This window comes from Mustela nivalis (assembly GCF_964662115.1).
Source record: "Mustela nivalis genome assembly, chromosome: 20".
NCBI lineage: Eukaryota > Metazoa > Chordata > Mammalia > Carnivora > Mustelidae > Mustela > Mustela nivalis.
The window spans coordinates 19,334,925-19,356,976 of NC_139039.1; the positions used below are offsets into that span (position 1 = coordinate 19,334,925).

At 36.3% G+C, this 22,052-nt stretch overlaps 1 protein-coding gene across 3 annotated transcripts in view; it reads right to left on the bottom strand.

The window, feature by feature from the left end:
• Positions 1-6,433: 6,433 nt before the first annotated feature.
• Positions 6,434-22,052, bottom strand: part of MICU3 (mitochondrial calcium uptake family member 3) — a 103,103-nt gene continuing 87,484 nt past the window's right edge. The window contains exons 12-15 of one of the 3 annotated variants that reach the window (XM_082715615.1): positions 14,044-14,152; positions 12,022-12,179; positions 10,668-10,736; positions 6,434-9,278 (exon numbers count right to left, since the gene is read on the bottom strand). In XM_082715615.1, coding sequence (XP_082571741.1) covers positions 10,668-10,736; positions 12,022-12,179; positions 14,044-14,152 — 336 coding nt within the window. In that variant the 3' untranslated portion in view covers positions 6,434-9,278. Of the gene's footprint in view, positions 9,279-10,663; positions 10,737-12,021; positions 12,180-14,043; positions 14,153-22,052 lie in introns of all 3 variants that reach the window. The other 2 variants (XM_082715616.1, XM_082715617.1) reach the window with 2 other exon arrangements.

Consider the following 22,052-nt stretch of genomic DNA (forward strand, 5'->3'; position numbering starts at 1 on the left):
TCTTTCTCTCTCTCTCTTTCTCAAATAAATAAGTAAATAAAGATCTTAAAAAAAAAAAAATCAGGCAGAAAGATAGGTTGTCCTCCTACGTGTGATTGGTCCCTAATACCAAGAAAAAATTGGGTTATGCTACTCATTAGAGGCAAGAAGGACTGTAACCCAGGATATTTTGTAGGTTTCTGGAACTCCATGTCCCATACTAAAAGCTCAGGGAAAACCACAGCGACCAATAAAAAGGCAGGATGACTGACTGAGCCCTTTCAGGAATGAAGGTTTAGATTACTTTACCAGGTAAAAAGTCCTGATCAACTAATTCTTCTGGCTGAAGTTGGATAAATAAAGAATGGATGGTGGAAAAAGAAAGCCATAGACAACAATTAGGACCTTGTGACCAATTACAGAAATGGTTATAGTTACTTTTCATATTTTCCTTTTGCTTTTTTTTAAGAGTTTATTTTTTTGACAGAGAAAGTGAGAGAGCATAAGCGAGGGGAGCCTCAGGCAGAGGGAGAAGCAGACCCCGCCATGAAGCAGGGAGCCTGACTGGGATCTGATTCCAGGACTCTGGGATCATGACCTGAGCTGAAGGCAGATGCTTAACCCACTGAGCCACCCAGGCGCCCCTTCCTTTTGCTTCATATCATATGTGCTTGCCGGTATATGTAAACAATATCCATCATCTCTTTCTTTTCCATTAAAAATATTTCTATACAGATTGTTAGAAGTTAATTTTACAGTTTAATCATCAGGCAACGGAATATTCAGCAGATTTTGAGGGGTAACTGACATCGCCACCATGGTGTATCCGGTGATTGTTGGGCTCTTTTAGAGTCGTCACATTGTTGTCTGGCATTTCCGAGTGTGTAGACATTGCATGGAAAGCTGAGGGGTCAAAGGGGTGGATCATGGTCCTTATCAATTTCCTTTTAGCTTCAAATTCACCCTTTTTGCCTTACTCTGTAATGGCAAAGATCGATTTTTGTAAATGTTTCTCATTTGCCAGCCAGCCTGGTGTTAAACATTGTCAGAGGAGGGTCCTAGAAGGACCCTGGAGGAGGAAAGGATTTTTCTCTTCCCGGTTCTGGTATGGCTCACTCTCTAGGCTTCCAGAGACACTTTGCCCCCAGCCTGTTCTCTGCATGGTCTCTCTAGTGCTAAGTTCCTGAAGGCTACAGCTTCCTCTGGGATTTGGTGGCTGCCTGCCTTCACCAGCGCTCAGTTCAGGCAGCTGTGGTATGTCTGGGATTCCCAGATAGCATGGGACTCTGCCCCAGCCCGGATCGCTGCTCCTACATCCCACCTTCCATCCTGGAATTCCAGAGCCACCTGTAAGTCTGCTGGACCCCTGCAGAAGGCTGCTGCCCCAGATGCTGGTTCGAGCTGTGCCCAGCCCCCAGCAGCTGTCCTGGCACCCGACGAGCTCCAAAGCTCACAGAGGACTCTGAGATGGTGAAGAACTCAATCTTTATTTAGACGGTCTTCCCCGGGACCCCAGAGCTTTCAGCAAGTCCCACATAAGAAACAGCTCAGTATCTTCACCATCTGGTGAGTCCAAGCTGAGCCCTCTCCAAAGACTCTTTTTCTTTGAACTCTCCAACGTATTTCTAAGCGCCCTTAAAGTTTGTATCCGGTTGGTGGTTACTATATGGGCAGATCAGCTTGTGCCTGCTATAGATTTATTTTGGGTTTTATTGGGATGGGTCTAGAATCACTCTTACTCTATTGTAGCCTTCCTATTCGGGCGTGTCTCTCTTCTTGGGTTGTTCAGTGGGGCCTTCACACCCTGACTGATTTGAACTCAGATATATCCCAGGGCTGTGTGACCTCCAGTCACTGCTTTCTGCCATGTGTCTTAAAGTCTTGACTGGCTTATGTGCTCTGAGTATTCAAAGACTTCAGTTTCCCTCTGCAGGTTTCTGAAGCACCTCCTCTGCACAGCACCCTCTTCTCTGGTCCTCTGTCCCACAGATTCCCACCACCTGAGCCAGTCTCAACTCCGGTTTCATTTCTTCCACCTCACGCAACTTTTCTTTTGTGTTTGGGCTTCACATTCCTCTACTGCAGTTTGGAAAGTGTTCCCAGGGCAAGAAAGTGAGGGAATACAGAGGTCAGCACACTGGTACCTTTCTCTCAAGGATCAAAGCCCTGAAGTGTTTATTGGACACTGTTGTAGTTTATGATAGAAGGATATGTCTACTACCAGTTTCAGTCATGGCTGGACCCACAATTCTTAATTGAGGTTTTGATTTCAGCAATTAAATATTTTATTTCTAGAAATTCGATCTGGTAAGTGTATCTGTTTAATCCCAATGGGTTTATTTTTTTAAACTGTTTTTGTCATTCCATAGTTTCTTCCATACGTAGCTCTTGTGCATTCTGTATTTAGTCCCAGCATCTGATTCTTTGGGGTCTGATTTGCTGTCTGTTCATTCTCACTCTTAGTGGCTGGCTTTATCTAGTTTTGGTAGTCTTTACGACGTTATGCTTGTCTGTAATCTCTGAGCATCTCATTGGATGGTTTCTTCTGCTTTAGCCAGTGTTTCTCTCAGTGTGTGTTTAGTTGTCTCAGGACCCTTCAGGACCTTCTTGAAGATTTTAGCTCAGAAGGGGGGGTCTAAGATTCAGGTTCTCCTCCTGACTGCTGTTTCAAGGTTCAGTCTGCTCAGATGCTGTCAGTAGAGAATTCTGGCCTCAGGGCAATCCTACCCCTTCACAAAGCCTGCAGCCCCCCCCCCCCCCCATTCTGCTAGTTTCAAGCCCCTACGAACTCCGTAGCTCCAGCCTGGGATCCTTCCCTATGTTCCTGGTCATTTCCAGCAAGTACAGTTGAGGCTGCAAGCTAGCTCGTCTTCATCCTGGCTCCCTAAGGTTCAACTGATGGATTTTTAAAAGTTTATTTTTGCCTCTTCTTTTTGGAAGGGAGAAATCCCTGGAGACTGGAAATGCTGTGTGTTGTATTTTTGGTGGTATAACTATTGTGGAAGAAAAGTTTATCTGTGACCTAAAATCTCAAGTCTTGGGGAACAAAAACACGTGTTAATTTTATAATCAGAAAAATAACAAAGAAGTCAACAAATATCTGTATCTGAATTACTAATGTACATATTTATGTGGTAAATAATCACTGAGAAATTGAGTTCTTAGTATAATCTAGTTAGTACTTTTGTGTGGCTTAATTTCTCAAGGCCAAATAGCAGCTAAAGAATACTTACCATAGACTGAATCTTTGTAAGTTTTAGAAAAACATATTTAAGTTGACAAATGAAGACTGACATTTGGCTATGCCTTAATAGGCTAAACACCAAGCAAATCTTTTTCCTTTATTTGTTCATTTTGCAATAAGTCTTGACATCACCTTCTCCTCTTTCTTAAATTTGCTTACTTAGCAGGGCACAATGCAGTTTTGATGTGCAATCTGATTTCAAAAGAATCTTTGAAACAGCTAATCTTCTGTACACTCACTGTAATAAAATATTACAGCACAAACGGTACATAAGATACTCACCTTCTTGAGAACCTCTTAGTACCAAAGAGCAATGACATAAAAAAGTATAGATTTTCAGTGGGTTGTTTTTTTTTTTTTTTGGTAGATTTTCCAGCTTGAATCTTTAACTCTTATAACACCTAGAGCTTGCAAAGAGTAAAGCATTATATGCCATAGATGACAAATGTTTATTGTTTTTCATTCCTAAACTCATTTCATCTCAATTTAAAATCTGCTAGACTAATCTACTTGCTTCATCGTTGAAAACATGGGACTGAAAGTGCCATACTGAATTAGACTAATAATCAAGTTTAGTTCTTTGTCTCTTATGGTAAACATCACCAAAATATGTTTTGTAAGAGTATAGCCACTGTTTTCAATTTTTAAATCTACTGATTTATTTCTACCATCATTCCTTTATCAATTAATCCCTTTCCTATCCCTGCCATCCAAGCTGAAATATATGATGTTCCATAAATTCACAATCACCATTACATTTTTTCTTTTCTTAAACCACCTCTGTCCACTTCAAGAAGTTACCTGACTCCTCTGGATTTGGTGAATAAATCTACCCAGCGCCTGACCTTCATGATTTATTCTGACTTTTTCTGAACTGAGATCCTGAGTTTTAAAAATGTGCTTTTCTTGAAAAAAATAAGCAAACATATGGTAAAAACACCAAAACAGCCAATAACAGCTCATTAAATATATGAGCTATGGTCCCCTTCATTAAATAGACCTACGGCCCCAATCCCTGCAGGTGACCGTGTTCAGTTTCGTATGGGTACTTCCAGATAGATTCTAAGTATGGAGGTTAAATATGTTGTTTTGGACACAAATTTTTCTCATTCCCTCTTGAAACCATACAAAATGAGAGAAAAGCATGGCTTTCTTTCTCAGAGACAAGAATATAAGCACAAAATTTTCAAATCTCAGGACCAGCAGTAATTATTAAGAACTTAAATGCCTGCAAAAGAAAGACACCCTGAGAGAGGCAGATTGACCCTGCAGAGTTCCTGAAACACTTAAGAATGGAAGGATCCAGATACCTCTGCAGCTGGCACTGTTAATAGGATGGACTGAAATTCTGTTTATAAAGCCTTTAGGTCTGAAGCTCCCTCCTGCAACACTACTCCCCCCACGCCAGCGGACATTCTGCACCAGGACTAGAGAACAACCCCTGTAGATGGAACGAGAGCCCCAGGAGGCATTTCTAAAACTAGGATTAAAAACTTACATATTAACTGATGTGTAGTTCTGGAGAGGAGTCTGGGGATGAATTAGTGATGTGTAAGTACATGAGAAGTCCACAAAAAATTAAGCAAACAGAAAAAGGTGAAAATTTTAACCAATGAAAGTAAGAAGATATAGAAGAAAGGAAGTATAATAATTGATGATGCCATAATTGATTTCACTAAAATTACGGTCAAACTATATTAAAAGGATGGGGAAGGGGAAATGTCCATCTTGGAGGGGGATTGTGTAAGACAACCAAATCCCCATCTTCCTGTGTAGGAAGTCAACGGTCCGTAATCTAAAAAATTAAATCAATCAATATCTATGTAACATATTATCCTGAAATAGGCAGTACCAAGAGAAACTGCTACAAGTTTAGAAAGTGACATGGCCTCTGAGAAGCAGAAATGAGGGTTGAGGGGAAGAGAGATGCTGGTTTTATTTGAACCCTCTAGAGCTCTTTGATTTTCAGAAATACGTACATATAACTTTGATAAAGATACATTAAAATATAATTCTATGCAATGCAAGTGTGTTTTGAACTAAAACAGCATATTGTAGATTCTTCTGTACCTTGCTGTGCTCCTGTAAAAATATCTTGCGGATCATGTCAGATCAGCATAAGTGGACTTCATTCTTTTCATAGTTACATGCAGTGTCATTTTGTAGATATATTTGTTGGTATGCAAATTTATCAATACACGTATTGGGCTATTACAATCCCAGAAGTAAAATTCTAGGTCAGAACTTTGAGTTATTTCTATATATTGCCCTCCAAAGATGCACCCAAATGTATGGTCTCCCCAGTAATTGCCACACACCCTTAACCAACACCGTGTATTCCAAACCAGTCCAGCTCTTCTGACTGATATGGGAAAGGATATATTGTTATTGTTGATTTAACTCGCATGTCTTTATTTTTCTAAAAACTGTCCATTTTATATTTTAAATTTTTTTATTTATTTGACAGGGAGGAGAGAGAGAGAGAGAGAGAGAGCTCGATGAGGGGCTCGATCCCAGGACCCTGGGATCATGACCTGAGCTGAAGGCAGATGCTTAACCACTTAACTGACTGAGCCACCCAGGTGCCCCTAATCAATTGCAACTGTAAAAATCTTTCCTCATTCAGATCCCTTCCCCATTCTTTTACTTTCTCTAACCTGTTTCCCATAATTGCTTGTCCTTCTCTTCCTTTACAACACTGGACAAAATATATCTTTTCCAGAAAACTTTCAAATAATGTTTTTATTTCCTCTCAGCATTGTATATTTATGTGCCCATAGTCACAATTGTAGGTATATTCCTGTTTTTAAGATGTCTGCCAAAAATACTGATTGTGATCTAGTGATAATTATAAAGATAGAGGGGGCGCCTGGGTGGCTCAGTGGGTTAAGCCTCTGCCTTTGGCTCAGGTCATGATCTCGGGATCCTGGGATCGAGTCCTACATCGGGCTCTCTGTTCAGAGGGGAGCCTGCTTCCTTCTCTCTCTCTCTGCCTACCTCTCTGCCTACTTGTGATCTCTCTCTGCCAAATAAATAAATAAAATCTTTAAAAAAAAAAGAAGGTAGAGAAAATTATATCTTTGCATTGGTTTTTGTCATACAGTATTTCACAGAATATAAGATGTGACTGATTGCAGGACATACAATTATTTCATGAGTTACTAAAAAAGTAAAAATGCTCCCAATTAAAAGAAAAAAAACCCACAACACTTTCTTATCACTTAGGATTTTTATTTTAACATTAGTGAATATTATACAATTCACATTTTTACAGCCTATGGAAGTAAAAGCACTATGTAAAATGTTAATATATAGCTATAAAAGAGTAGGAGTTGTCTTAGTAAAACGATGCCTACCAAGTACCAACATGAGTAAAACAAGATCTGTTGTAGTGCTGGTTTAATTATTATAAGACATTTAAACAATCACTTCTGTAAAGCAAAACTGATACTACGTTAAATCACATGAAACTTTCTGAAAAGCTTTCCAGCACAACTAAAATTCTATAATATATGAATTCCTATTTTACAGTTTGAGAAGCTTGTGGCTCTGTAGTTTATTTACATTTATTCAGATACCGATGAGATTAATCTCACTGGCATGTATTGCTATACCAGAAGGTCTAAGGTTTGGTTATCAACAAAAATTTTCAATGTTCGGAGGTGACATTTTTCAGAAAGACATCAATCCACAGATATACATAAAAACTAAGTACTAAGTTGCTCTACTCAAGGGCAGGGATAGTAATTTTAAGATAATTTAAGAATGTACAACACCTTGCTTTACAATCATACTTTATAATAAGAACAATAAACTTAAGTTAAATGAATTTCTTAATATGAAATGATTCTGAGAAATAGCATAAACCTTTTAACATGTAGGCTTTCTATAGAGAGTATGATACTCAAATTTATGTCTAGCTTCATGTTTCCACAGAATAATTTATAGAAGGAAATACTGAGAATCACAGCATACATATATTTAGTCTGTTAATATTTTCAAAGCATTAAAATTTTTTTAATCGATGTAAACAACAATCCAGTAAGAGATTTTCACCTCCCATTTTATAAATGATAAGGTTCAACAGTGATAATATAGAGGGAATCACTGTAATTTACTACTCTTTCTCATTTTATTAGAATATTTTATTTATTCCCATTTTAATATTATGCTTCAGCCTTATAGAGAAATATTCATCTACAATGAAAAGCAAAAAAGACTGCATATGTGGTATGCCTTGGGAGAGTGACAGAATTATAAAGAATTTTAATGAGCTAGTTCATTTTTAAATCTCTATTTATAGAACTGTTCTCAATAGCAATTTCTCCATGTTAGGCAAGATAATATAACTTAAAGATAAAAGTAAATTGCATTTTTTTCAGTTATGCTAGATAGCAAATAATTAATATTGAAAACATCCAGTGTAAGGTAAAACTGACCTTGGGGCATGTTAAAATGAGTGGGTTAGCACTTTCATTTAGTCAATCAATTGAATCAACCCTTCAAAGCATGTGAAATTAAATTATTATACAATATGGAATCTTAAAATCTATGAATCATATATTTCTATAACAATGTAATAAATAGTACCAGATAAAGAATGTAAAAAGTTTAACAAATACATGGTCAACGTTAATAACATTTTCTTGGAAATAACATTACTTTTTATAAATGGGTGGATACAGAACTATCAATTTCACGTTAATAACTTACACAAACAAAGTATTTCCCATTTTCATAGGCAAAAGCAAGGTAATAGTTGGAGTGTGTTCATTTACATTAAATACATCTTAGAAAAGAAGATAAATGAACTTATCTTCCACATATAATATAAATATATTAACTTAAATTCATTCTTTTATTTGTACAGTATTCTTTTATAAACTACACTTTTTAAGTGAACAGACTTCCATTAAGTACTCTCGAATTATTTTCTCCATGTGCAAGTCTAATTTTGTTTCTTACTAGAAAGCTTTTCTTTTCTCTGTAAGTCATATTGTTTTGAAACAATGACTTACACTTAAATTATTCTTTATTACTGGCTGTCTGGCATCACTTCTGCATGTGGTCCTTTCACAAAAAACAAAATATTAACTTCTACCAAATATATACATCACTCTTCTACACCATTTTATATTTGTGTTTTATAGTACTCACTAGAGGGCTAACACTATGCAGTAACTCACAAAGCTGCAGGAGACTCTTCTGACTAGTGTTAGGAAAGTCTGCCATCCGCGGTCAGGAGTAGCAGTGTGTTCAAGACCATGATGGCAAGGACAGGCACGGCTGCCACAAATGCTACCAGCAAGATGGGACTTTTTGGAGGGAAAAAAAAAAATCTACATTTTAAATTTCCTTACTATATACAAGAAAGAATACCAGACATTCTGATGACTTTGGTAAATGAACAAAAACTTTCAAAAACTTTATATGATTCACATAATATATGTTAAGTACTTTTAAACATTAAAAGTACAATGTAAACCATCACAGTAGATTATATAGTAGCTTAATTTCTATTTGTTTTTCAAAATTATTTTCATGTAATTAAAAACTTGGTAATAATGGGAATTTATCAACAATTCTAAAGGTCCTAAAATAAATCTCAGGGAATATTCATTTTCTGAAAATAAGTTCACAGTCCAAAACCAAAGAAAATATGTTGTTGCTGTTAATTTTTAAGGGATCTAGATTCCACGACTCATATGTTATTTTGAAATGAGGAAATGTCTAATAAATAAAAAAATATTTAAAATACATTCTTACATAGTCATTGGAAGTATCTACATACTTCTGAAGGGAATGAAAAAGTACACAGAGTTCAGTAAATCAAGGCAAAAGCTCAACTTGGTAACACATAACAGGTATAGTTAGTGAGAAGATGTATTTTATGTGTCTTATGTTCAAGAATTCAGTCAAGACAAATTATAATTAACATTTCATCTTTTCCTTCATTTCTATGTGTTCTGATTTCAGACCTGCTTCCACTCACTAAAATTGTGCTGCTTGCATTGTCGTGTAGATAATAATCTTTAAAACTTTGCCTTGGAAGTACCTAATTAAAAAAAAAAACATACACACACACACACACACACACACACACACCAGTATTTATTTAGGATGAAACCAAGAGGTAATGGCGTTAATCAACTATTATTAGGATATTAGTGTGAAACAGTAAGATACATCATAAAAACACTCCATGGAAAATATAAGATTCAAAGACTTAACATAAAATATTTCCTTTAACTTAAAAGTTGAGTATTTTGTTTAGTAACTTATTTTACCCAAATGAGTTCCATAAAACATTAGATCTGAAAGCTCTGCAAAGTAGTGGATACCTGGTGTGCTCTTACAGAAACAAGTAAATAGTGGCATATTAAGATCTGGTAAGTTGTAAAGGGGAAGAAACCTACTGAACCATGCTTATTGTGGTATTTCTCAAACTTATCTGAGTAAGCAGCTTTTTTGTTTTTTAGAATAATACACATTGATATCCTATGGACCCACTTTGGGAAATATTGCTATATACAAATCCAAACGTTTCAAGCTCAAGAGAAATAGCAAGAAATATACATTTTTGCAGGCATATATAAATGGACAAAACCTTCACTGTCCAGACCTAACTAATCAGTACCCACAATCAACCAAAATTTTATAGCTACAATAGACTTTTACAAGAGAAAAGGAAAAGCAAACTTCTCATTCTGGAGATTAGCAGCAAATTGGAGTTATTTCTTCGGGTTGACACAAACTGAATGAATCTCCTGCATCTTCCTCAGCTACTGCACTGTACGGTTATAGTTCAGTAACTAGTAAGATGGTCTTGCCGTCTGACAGAATGAGGCTCAAATCCTAGTGGGCCACTAACTAGCAAGTACTCTTGGGTAAATTACTTACTACGTCTTTATCTTCCCTGCTGTTAAGTGGGACGTCTATCTGTGATACTACATGAGGAACAACTCGTACAGGGCCAGGCACCTCAAATAACTCTAAAAAGTTACCTGCTATTATTGCAGCCAATGTTGGGACATGATCCTATAGAATAGTAACTGATATTCCTTAGATGCTAATGGTCCTAGATGAGAAAAATCCTATGTGGATTCATTCTACTGTATCTGCTCAGATACAGAACTGTAGGCTGAATAGAAAATCTTTTCTTTCAAGATACTCCTAGAGAATTCCAGTCAGAGGAGTATTTATTCTAGTTCGTTTCTGGATCACAGCTTAATAGTAGCAACCCAATGCTTTGTTGTAATGACTAATTCTTAAATACTGGTCTAAAATCATTAGAAGAATAATATGTAAATTGAATTAGTGGCCTAAAAATATAAAAAAAAGTTGTAAGTCTATTTCTTTCAGCCATTTCCTAAATGTCATCATAGAAAAAGATTATTATCCTTCGTTACTGAACAAATATAGACAAACAGAGGCACAAACATACTTATCTGCTATGAAGTTCCTTCTTTAGACAGGACTTGAAAGTGGGATACTTCTGCACTGTTTTATAACCCTGTAGAACAGAGGATTAAAAAGTATGCAAATGTAAATAGAATGTTACCGGCTACAGGTATACAATAAATACATAAAGCAAAAATAAAAACACACAACATTTGAGAGAGAAATACAGTGTCAGAGGCTTATAGGAAAATTTATATTTTAGATTTTTTTTTTTTTTTTATTTATCAGAGAGAGAGGTGGGGGAGAGAGTGAGCACAGGCAGACAGAGGCAGAGGGAGAAGTAGGCTCCCTGCCAAGCAAGGAGCCCGATGTGGGACTCGATCGCAGGACGCTGGGATCATGACCTGAGCCGAAGGCACCTGCTTAACCAACTGAGCCACCCAAGGGTCCCAGGATAATTTATATTTTAATTTGATCTTGCTACTCTAAAATTTTTAGCAAAAAAAACCCTTTCAGGTATTTGCACCATCAGTTACCCATGTCAACAAATGACCGCTAGGTGGCAGTTAAGTACACAGTATCTGTACCAACAGTTTGGATTTTTTAAAAAAATCATTAAAAAAATCTTTAAAAACATGGTTTCAGATGAATCTTGATTTTTTTTGTTGTATATAACTTTTTATCTTTTTATATGTATAATACTTAGGGGTCTTCTTCCCAAAGAGAGAAGACTGAACATTCTAGCATTAATAGAAAAATTTTTCTTTTTCCATTTGTGACACATCCACAAATGTTAAATGTGTAAACATTTGTTGACTTATGCTATATTTCATTATTTAAAACATATTTCTGAGAAAAAAAATCATTAGTAATTTTCAGTATAAGGTGTTAACAGGAAAAAAAAAAACCAGTTGAACAGACAAAACAAAAGTTTTTTTTTTTTTTTTTTTTACCTTGTTTTCCATTTAAAGTACTGAAGATGTAGGGACTTAAGAGCCTTGAATTGCTAAGTGGAAATGTCCATCATGTAAAATGAGAATCATGCTATTTCTTTGTAGAGTACCAAGTTTGAACTGCCTGTGTGCTAACTGAATCAATCAAAAAATATCTGGCAACATTTCTCCCCACAAACTGAGATGGAGACATTAAATTAATTGAATATGAAAATAAGTTACTGAAATTCACACTGATTTATATTTTTAAAAAGCATTACCTTTTATCACCTCAAAGTGTTTTTGGAAAATAAGTATGACCTTATGTTTTTTGTTTTTAAATGAAACATTTCATGTTTATATCTTTAAAAATTTATATAAATTGTTTTTGAAACTTAGATGGAGTTTTTTTCCTTCTTCAATTTTTAAAAAGGATATCAACAGGTTTCAAATTTATTGGTTTACCCGGAATCCTCGATGGAGTCTGTCTTTCATAATTCCAATAAATTCTTTATAACTTAATTGATCATCTTTGTCAACATCAAAAATCTTGAAGACTGTGTTCACTAAATGTGGTGAAAGTTTGAGGCCAGTAGCTACATAGACAGCACGCTTAAATTCATCTAGATAAATATTACAGAAAAGAAGTAAATAGTTAACATTTTTATAATGTGCTAATTGCTAAAAAGGTTATAAAAGAAGTTTTTCTAAACATGGGTGATGACCTTAGGTAACACATGAATCTTCATTAGTCATGCTATCTTTCAGGAACAGAAAATTTTTATGGTCTGAATTAAAAGGACCAAGAAGTAGCTGTACCTTAGGTTAATAAATGTATTCATAGTCAGTGGAGGTTTAATGAGCATGTACTATCAGTGACAGACACTTTAGAAATTAAGAGAATAAGTTGTCAAGAAACTTACAGTTCAGATGGGCAATGAGACACCTGCCCAAATAACCACAACACAAGACCACACAAATATTAACAAAGTGTATGAGAATTTGGACCTGAGTGATCACTTCTGTCTGTGGTGTAGTAGTAGGGAAGGGGAGAGAAGAGCGGTGATTAGGAAAGTGTGCGATCTGTATGGGAGCTGGGCAATGAGGGATGGATGGGGTCAGCTTGTGGAACTGAAGAGTTTCCATAGCAGGCATGTCACAGGAGAGGTCTGTGTCTTACAAAGATGATTCTATGAGTCGTCTAGGAAACATTAGAGAGGAAAATGGATAATGATAGGAATACCACAGAGGTGGCTACTGTCATGGTCCTTTTGAGAAGTTACAATCTGAATGAAAGTGCTGGTAGTCACAACAGCAAAGAAAGATATATTTATTCCCACACATGCAAGAGCACACATTTGATCTCCTTCATTCCTAGTAACATAAAGTAAAAGAGTGACTCTCCATTCTGAATCAGGTAAGCAGATACTGGCTTGTTTTTCTCCTCAAGGTTGACTACTCGGTTTATCCTGGCAGTAAATGCTGGTCTGTGAAAGCGGGGCTCCCAAAGTTTTGGTGTGAAAACCCTGAAGTAGGTTGAGTGGAGAGGATGCCTTATTTGAACATCTGTACTAGGCAAAGGGTGGGGCAGGAACAATTTTCGGATTTCTCTAACTCACTCATTCATGCATAAAGCCAAGTGAGGGATTCAGTATCTATGTGTTGGGGACAGAGATAATTTATTAGCACTTAGGGGCTATAGTTTGGCTTCACTCCAGCACTTGGGAATAACAAGACTGTCCTCTGAGATTTAAACTTAGGAATTAGCACTTAATAGATTATAGCCGACACAGGTAAAATTACCTCACAGACATATAAATAGAAAGTCCTCATGTAGCAAGAGTATTAAAAAAGGACATGGTCCATGAAGGAAGGGAAAGTGGTCACAGCCACAGAGTCCCAGAAAAAGGACTGGACTTGTTAGTCTGTCTATAGGGCAAGAATGAGCTCGTTGTGAGGACAACAGCATTCTGAATTCTATGACAGCTGTATTTCTTTGTAAATTAAGCAAAGTCAACATTCGATTTTATATATTATTCCTAAAACTTGATTAATGTATGTCCACAGCAGAGGGAACTCTGGGGGCAACATTCAGGTTTCTGAGTCAGCAGAGATTGGGGATAAAATCAGAAATATAAATCTCATCTTCTGATGATGTTTGGGCACGGCCCAGTGGCTCTTTGATAAGTAGACACATATCCCTCAATATTAACAGTGGCCATGAGGTTTCTTCCTCTTTGGATCTTTATAAGTATCATTAGCTCTTCCCCCTAATAGGAAAAGAAGGCTAGTAATAAGGTTAACAGAAAAATTTAGCAAATTTCGCTAAACTCTGTGAGGGGAAAATAGATTTCCCATCGAAATATATACCACACTTTCAGGCAACTTGATGGCTAATATGAAATGTCTCATTAATTTGTTGTCAAAGTCCCTAGAAACAACATAGGATTATTTTTTGCTTTTAAGTTTTGAAAGATGATTACATACCTTGCCCTATAGAACGACTTGCAAAATTATACATATTCAAGGCTATTGCAAAGTCTTCCAAATTGTTCAAAAACTGGAAAAATGACCTGAATTCATCAAACGTGATGCCCTATATTGAGAGAATATATGTAAATATATTTAGTTTTGCCAAATTTATTACAGTAAACATCCATACTTACTAGAAATAAATACATTAAGAACTGCAATGTATCTTGTGAGTAAACATTTCCAGGGCACATTCTGATGAAGCCTCCTTTCTCCAAATAAAATGTAAAATTTACTCAGATTTATTTCCACTGCAGAGGGTTGCTGCCATTAGCAATGATAGCTAAAAATATTTTTAAAACACTGTCATAGCAGCACAAAGTTTCACAAAATGATATAACAAAGATGCATAAAAAAGTTTCAGTTGTGAAAACTCTATTTTAGGCCTAAATTTTTTAAAACCTGAAAGTAACTATGATTAAGATAAAAACAAAAAGTAAATGGAAGACAACCCTTAAAACACCAGTTTCTCCTGTTTATGTATTCCGTAAGTATAACTTAGCACTAGGAAGGTCATCAACATCTGTAATAATGACAGTGCAAAAATCAGCACGCTGAATAAGCCAAAAGGAGTGTACTTTTACTTATTTCTGCCATAACACTGCCAGGATGGCAGAAGTACAGTGAGAGTACACTTAGAGTTCTGGGCCCAACACACAGGGCTTGGCGAGGGACCATGGAAAGGCTTCTAGAATGTCATTTACATAAATCGCAATTATTGCTACTGCTACTAGTTCAATTAAATAGGAACGTTATTTAAAATAAGCACAATGTATCTTAGCTAATACAAATTTGAACATGAAAAGCTACACTTAATTATTGTATTCTCAGCAAAATTGACATAATTGAGAAAGTAAACAGAAAAAGAGCAAACGGCTAAGAGCTGGGGCTTAACAATTTTGCACTTTAATATAGAAGTAAAAGGAAAGGGAAACTAACAAGACAGCATTGGAAAACCAGGGAAAGAACCAGAAGAGTCTACTTTAATATAAGCCAACAACTGATTAAGTGATTATCAAAATAATATTCATCACCAATCTATTATCAAAATAAAAATACTGATTGTTGGTATACGTCATTTCCATCTCACTTGTAGCCTCTTTTTATTTATAAGGATAATTCTCACTGTCTTTTCTCTTCACAATTTTCTTTCTCTTTCCTTATTGTCATTTATGGACACTCCAACCCTGGGTTCTGCTTTGTGACCTGATCCCACCTGCCGTGTGTTCCAACTTGGGGGGACAGAGCCAGAATGGGTTTGTCTTGATGTGGAGAGCTTGTTGCTAGGGAAACTGGTCACTGTTCTGGTTCTGTGTCAGTTTATGCTGTGACCAGCTGCCACAGCAATTTTTAAGCAAAAGTGTAAACAAAAATGTCAATACTTTAAGGGAACGTAAAATTAAAAAGCAAATCAAGGAATGACAGAATAGAATGTTCACCATCTGAATCTTTAGATTTTTCAAAATAGTGTCCTCATGTATGGAAAAGACAAATCAAATACAAAACCATACAGTAATTCTTCTGGGTAGATTAAACTCTTTGTGTTTGGAAATATGGAACTGTGAACTGACAAACAGGCATTCATCTTGATGGAGATAACTTAAAGCAATCCATTCTTAGCAGTGCAGGAAAGACTGTCAAAGAGAGGCGGGATGGACATTTCTTCCTCTTCTCTACCCTAACCACCAGAATCACTTTTGTAATTAATCATTTGGATTTGAATGGAATGTGTCCTGTTAGAAGGGCAGTGAAAATAAGTAACTTACATGTTAACAAAAACAAAACGATGATAACTGAAAAATTTAAAGCATCAAAGAGACATGAAACTGAGAGTTCAGAAATAAACCCAAATACCTATGATAGACTGATTTTCAAGGCTATTTACTGGACAAAGAATATCTTTAACATCTCTTTAAAAAAAGGTGTTGGACAACTGTACATCTACCTGTAAATGAAAGGTGTTGAAATTTTATTTCATTCCATATACAAAAATTAACTCAAAATGGATCAAAGACCTAAAGTTAATAGCTAAAATTGTAAAAAAAAAAAAAACAAAAAACAACCTTACAAAAACCAGAAATGAAAATTTCATGACCTTGGAATTGGACAATGGTTTCTCCCTTTTTTCTTCAACATTTGTTTTTTTTTTTTTTTTTTTAACATTGTTTATTTTCAAAGTGGAAGGGATGTTGTATCTCCTACTTGGTAATGGTTTCTTAAATATGACACCCAAAGTATGAACAACAAAACTAAAAATAGATAAATGAGACTTTGTCAAAAGTAAACATTTTTGGGTATTAAAGGATATTATCAAGAAAAGTAAAAAGACAACCCACAGAATGGGAGAAAATATTTGCAAACAATGTATCTGATAAGATTCTAGTATCCAGAACATATAAAGAACTGTTAAAAATCAACATAAAGACAACACGAAGAAAACATGGGCAAAAGGCTTGAATAGACATTACTCCAAAGGAAATATACAAATGGCCACCAACCACAGGCCCGGATATTCAATATCATTATTAATTGGGGAAATGCAGACTGAAATCACAATGATCCCACTTCACATCCACTAGGATGACTAAAAATAAAAAGGCAGGCAGTAACAAGCTTTATTGTAGAGAAAAGGTAGAGAAATCAGAAACTTTATACATTATTAATGGGTTAATATAGCTACTTTGAAAAGTAGCTTGGAAGTTCTTTAAAATGTTAAAAATTAAGGATGTTTCGTGACCCAGCTATTTATTCTGAAGTATATATCTCATTCTCTGACAAGTCGAAATGTATGTCCACATGAAAAAATGCAGACAAATGTTCAGAACAGCATTATTTGAATAGTCAAACTGGAAACAACTCAAAAACAACTCACCATCTGACAAACAGAAGACGTGTGGTATATCTATATAATAAAGTATTATCTGGTAATAAAAAGGAAAAAAGCGCCAATATTTGCTAAAATATTGATGAACTTTGAAAAAGTTATGCTCAGCTAAAGAAGCCAAACACAAAGGATCACTAAGTTATGATTCCACTTACATGAAATACCCATTATAGACAAATCCACAAAAACAGAAAGTGGATTAGTGGTGGCCATGAGCTGAGGGGAGGTGGAATGGGAAACACCTGCTTATGGGTTATAGGATTTCTGTTGAAGAGGATGCAAAAGTTCTGGAACTAGTACTAGTACTAGTGATGGTTATATAACCTTGTGAACATAATTAATACCACCAAATTTTACTCTTTAAAACAGTTAAAATGGTAAATTTTATGGTACGTATATTTTACAATTAAAGACTTACATCTACGACTGAAATATGTCATTCAAGATAGGAACAAGTGAATCTAAGTGCACTAGGACTGAACTGTGGCAAGGCGTAAGTGAACAAAACTGCGATAGTGGGTAAGACATAATTCAGTAAAAAGACAAACTAGAAAATGCTGTAGATATCAAATTGCTACCACCATGCTCCCAGGGTGTGCGCTTGTTTGTCTTTGGTGGTGCAGAGGCCTAAAATATGAGGAGACTAGGAAGAGACTGGGGCAGCCGTGCCATGGAAAACGGCAGGACAAGGCCTAAAGAATCAATCCCTCTACTGCAACAACCCTTAGCTAGGAAAGACTGACAGAACCAGAAACTCTGGAATCTAACCCAAAGTTTAGAGCAAGGAGGGGAATGGTTAATAAAGAGACAGGTTGCTGAAATTTGGTGTGAGAGCTCTGTGGTGTTTCTATCTACTGAACTATCATTTTTATCTTGCAGTGCTGTGGCAGCAGCTTTAGGGTAGAGGCTGATGTGCCTGGTGTGGCTTCCTCGTGCCGGGGGCGAATACGGGCCTTGTTATCAAAATACTGTGGTATGGGATTTGACTTGTCGGGTAGTTCCTAGAGGGAGTAGCACAGAGGCTGACTTATTTGCTCCCTCCGTCTTGGACCGGTTTGGCTTTCCTAGTGGTAGATACTATCAAAATGTATAAGGATATGCACACTCTGTGCCTGTTTGAGGCAAGGGATGACAGATGGGACACGTGGCAGACAGAATCCAAAAACCTGGCAAAGAGAAGCCTGAGGAGAATGGTTATTGGAATAGAGGTGCAGAGGGCCATTGTAAATACCTAGGAAGTTAAACAGGCCCAGGAACTGAAACCATTTTGGAATAAGCAGAAAATTTAAACTTGGAAATTTACTGGGTGAATGACCCAAGCTAAGTCCCTTAACTCTTTCTGAATAACAGTTTCTTTAAAGCTTAATAATAAATTTTACTACTTTCTTGTACATTACATGGTTATTATGAGAAGCCCTCCTCCCTTCTGTGGTCTCTACCTACATTCTTTCCTAGGTAAGTTCAGCTGGTCCCATGGCATTTACAGTCTTTAAAAATTATTTTATATGGCACTACACTCATCTGTTCAAAATTCAAAAGGGACAAAAGTGTGTACAATGCAAATCTCCCTCCCTCCTGCCCACCCTTGTTCCTTAGTCATGCAGTTTCTTTCCTTGGAGAAACCACTGTCTTTAGTTATGTGGGTCCTTCCAGAATTAGCATAGGCTATCTTTTTAAACAATGGTAGTATACTATACACATTGTTTGAAACTGTGCTCTTTTTCACTTGTTGTGTCTTAGAAATCATTTTATAGTAGTATACAAAGAATCTTCATCTTTTTTCAGGAATACCTTTTCCATTCTATAGATACATCATAATTTATTTAACTACTGATTTACTGAAAGACATTTACATAGCTTCCAATCTTTGGCTATTACAAACAATACTCTAATAAAGAACACTGTATATCTGTCATTTCATATGAGTGAATACCTTTGCAGGTAAAATCCACAAAAACAGAAGAAAAGCTTTAAGTTCTAGTTTAAATACTATCAATTCATTCAATAGGTGTTCTAGGTACTGGGATATTTGAGTGAATAAAAAAGATAAAATATCAGCATTACATTCTGGTTGGGGAGACAGACAAATAATTAAATTTAATGATCATTTATCATTTATCCAGATTAATAATAAAAAATAAAGACACAAACTAAACCTCTATTATAGTATACTATATAATATAGTATATTATACTATAATACAGTATATTAGAAGAGGATAATGCTCTGGAATAAAACAAATAAGGGAAGAGGAAGAGGAATAGGAATGCCAAAGGAGAGGGTTATAATTTATGTAATAGATTATTACTTATGTAATAGGCTATATATTATTTATATAATAGGTGACTAATTATACAACAGACTGGAAGGGTAGGCCTCATTGAGAAATTATTATACAGTAAGCCATGTGGATATCTGAGAGAAGAGCATTCTGGGCAGAAACAAGAACGAGGCAGAAGATTGCCTGGTGTTGAGAAGCAGTAAAGCTGTCAGTGTGACCGAAGCAAAAGGAGCAAGGCGGGGAATGGGATGAAATGAGGGGACAGCTGTGTGGGCCTTGTAGGCCACTGTAAGGATTTAAGCTCCTTCTTTGGGTAAAAATGGGGAGTTAATAAGATCTGAATCATGGTATAAGTCATTTCCTTAATTGCCAACTGGAGAAGAAACTGTAGGGGAGCAGAGTTAGAAGCAGAGAGATGATTGAGGAGGCAACTGCAATAATTCAGACAAGAGAGATGGTGACGAGGCTAGTAGCAGCGGAGGTGGCAAGCATCAGATTCTGATGGAGGCAGTGTCACGGGGATCTGCTGAGGGGTCGTATGTGGAATGTGAAAGGAAGGAGTCCCAAAGTTTGACTAGAACAACTAGGGAAAACAGAGTTTCCATTAACTTAAACAGGAAAGACGGTGTAGGGAAATTTGGGGGATGATCAGGAGTGTTCATCTTGCAACTATTAAGTGTCTGCTGGATACCCAAGTGGAGATGCTGAGTAGGTGGTACAATGTTCAAGTCTGAAATTCAGGGGAGATGTTTAAGCTGGAGACACAATTTGGAAGTCTATACACTAATGATTACTCAAAGTAGTCCTGATGGCACCCCTAAATTCCAGAGACACAGATCCAACTGCCTGCGTAATTTCTTCATTTACATACCTCACAGGAATCTCAAACTTAAGCTGTCCGAAATGAAACTGTCAATTCTTTCCTAACCCCAAACGTGCAGTCTTGCTTATTAGCTCCGTGAATGGCACCACTGTTTCACAGTGTGGTTCAGGCCCAAACCCTGGGAATTCTTGATTCCTCTTTTCCCTTCACACTGAAATCTAATCCAGCAGCCAGTCCGGCCAACTCTACTCTTTAAATGACCCAATATCTGACCACCTTTCCCTACGTTCACCCTGGGGCAAGTTATGCTGGTCTCTTCCCTGCACTCCTGTGACAACATCCTAACTTGTCTCTTTTTTTCAAAGGTGGGCCAGCTAAAGTCTTTTCTCAGCAGACCAGCCATGATGCTCTTTGAAACATGAATCAGATCATGTCTGGCACATGGGTCAGATCATATTTGGGTGTCACAGTGGACAGTTAATACTCGCTGCAAAAATACTTGATGGATGAATGTACATTCACTGTGTTCTACAGCAAGGTTAACACACTTTCTCTCTAAAAGGTCTGGGGCTAAATATTTTCATTTGTGTAGGAAAGATGGTCTGTGTTGTACCCGCTCTCCTGAGGCACAATACCATTCACAGACTGTACATTCAAAGAATGAGTGGGACTATGCTCCAATTAAACATTATTTACAAAAACAGGAGGTGGGTAGCTTGCTGATCCCTGCTTCAAAGTTTAAACACTATAGTAGATTCCCATCACTCTTAGAATCACTAATAGAATAAAATCTGAATTCCTTACCTTGGCCCACAGGGTCCTATAAGATCTAACCCATATCTGTCTTTTCTTCATCTCCTACTATTTTCCTATTGACTTATTTTTTACCCTTTTTTGGAATTTCTCAAATAAACTCAGCTTTTTCTGTCTCCAAGGCCTTGGTATTTGCTGTTTCCTCTCCCTGGAATGTTCTTCATCCAGATTTTTGCATAGGTCATTCCTCACCGTCTTTTCTCAAAAGCTACCTGTTCAGAGAATGTTTCCCTGATAGTCCAGCTTCCTTTCCAGGCCCCATGACTTTTGTTTCTCTTCATAATATTTATCCTTATCTGAAAATATTTATTTATTTATTGTTTACCTGTCTGTCCACTAAGAGGTAATTCTTCGAGACAAGGGTTTTGCTTATCTTGTCACTTTATCTACAGTAACTAGAATAAGGTCTTGTAAATGGCAGATGCCTAGTATCTATCTGTTAGATGCATGAATGGAAATGAAAGGATTTTAGAAAATGTAAAGTGCCATCCAAGTAGCTATACTTATTGTTTTTGGAGAGGGAATATGAAGCGAAAGCAAGGTAAAGATATGAGCAGGATGTTGGAGGAAGATCACTGGCTTACAGTCGTGGGTTTGATTCCTTGGACAAGTGTCTATGTATCTGAGGTACTCTGCTTCCCTTTACCTAAAAGAAAGATGCCAACGTCTGGAAGTAGATTTTAAGGATTGATGAGGTAATACCAAAACAAACAAACAAAAATCACGAGAGTTGATGCTGGTTCATTCACGAAATTTTCCTTTTTTTTAACTGTAATGATGTGTAGTGCTTAAGATACTTCTATCAGTTATACATTTTCAGAAACTAAATTTAACCTAAAAGTTTATATATAAAGGTATATATATATATATATATATATATATACATGTATATATATAAAAGAAAGGTATATATATAAATAAAGAAAACTTTATTTTCAAATAATTTTAGATATTAAAAATAGTTGCAAAAATAGTATACAGACTTCCCATGCACTCTTCACCCTGGAACTGAACTTTCTGAGTTATAGATTTCTGTGTTTCCATTTGTTAAAAGAAAAAGAAAAGCAGATTCATTAGGCCCTAAATAATATCCTAGCAGCTTGGCAAAGTAGTACAATTTCTAATCTTTATTTTTAGGGAAGTGTCTATGAATTGAAAAAAAT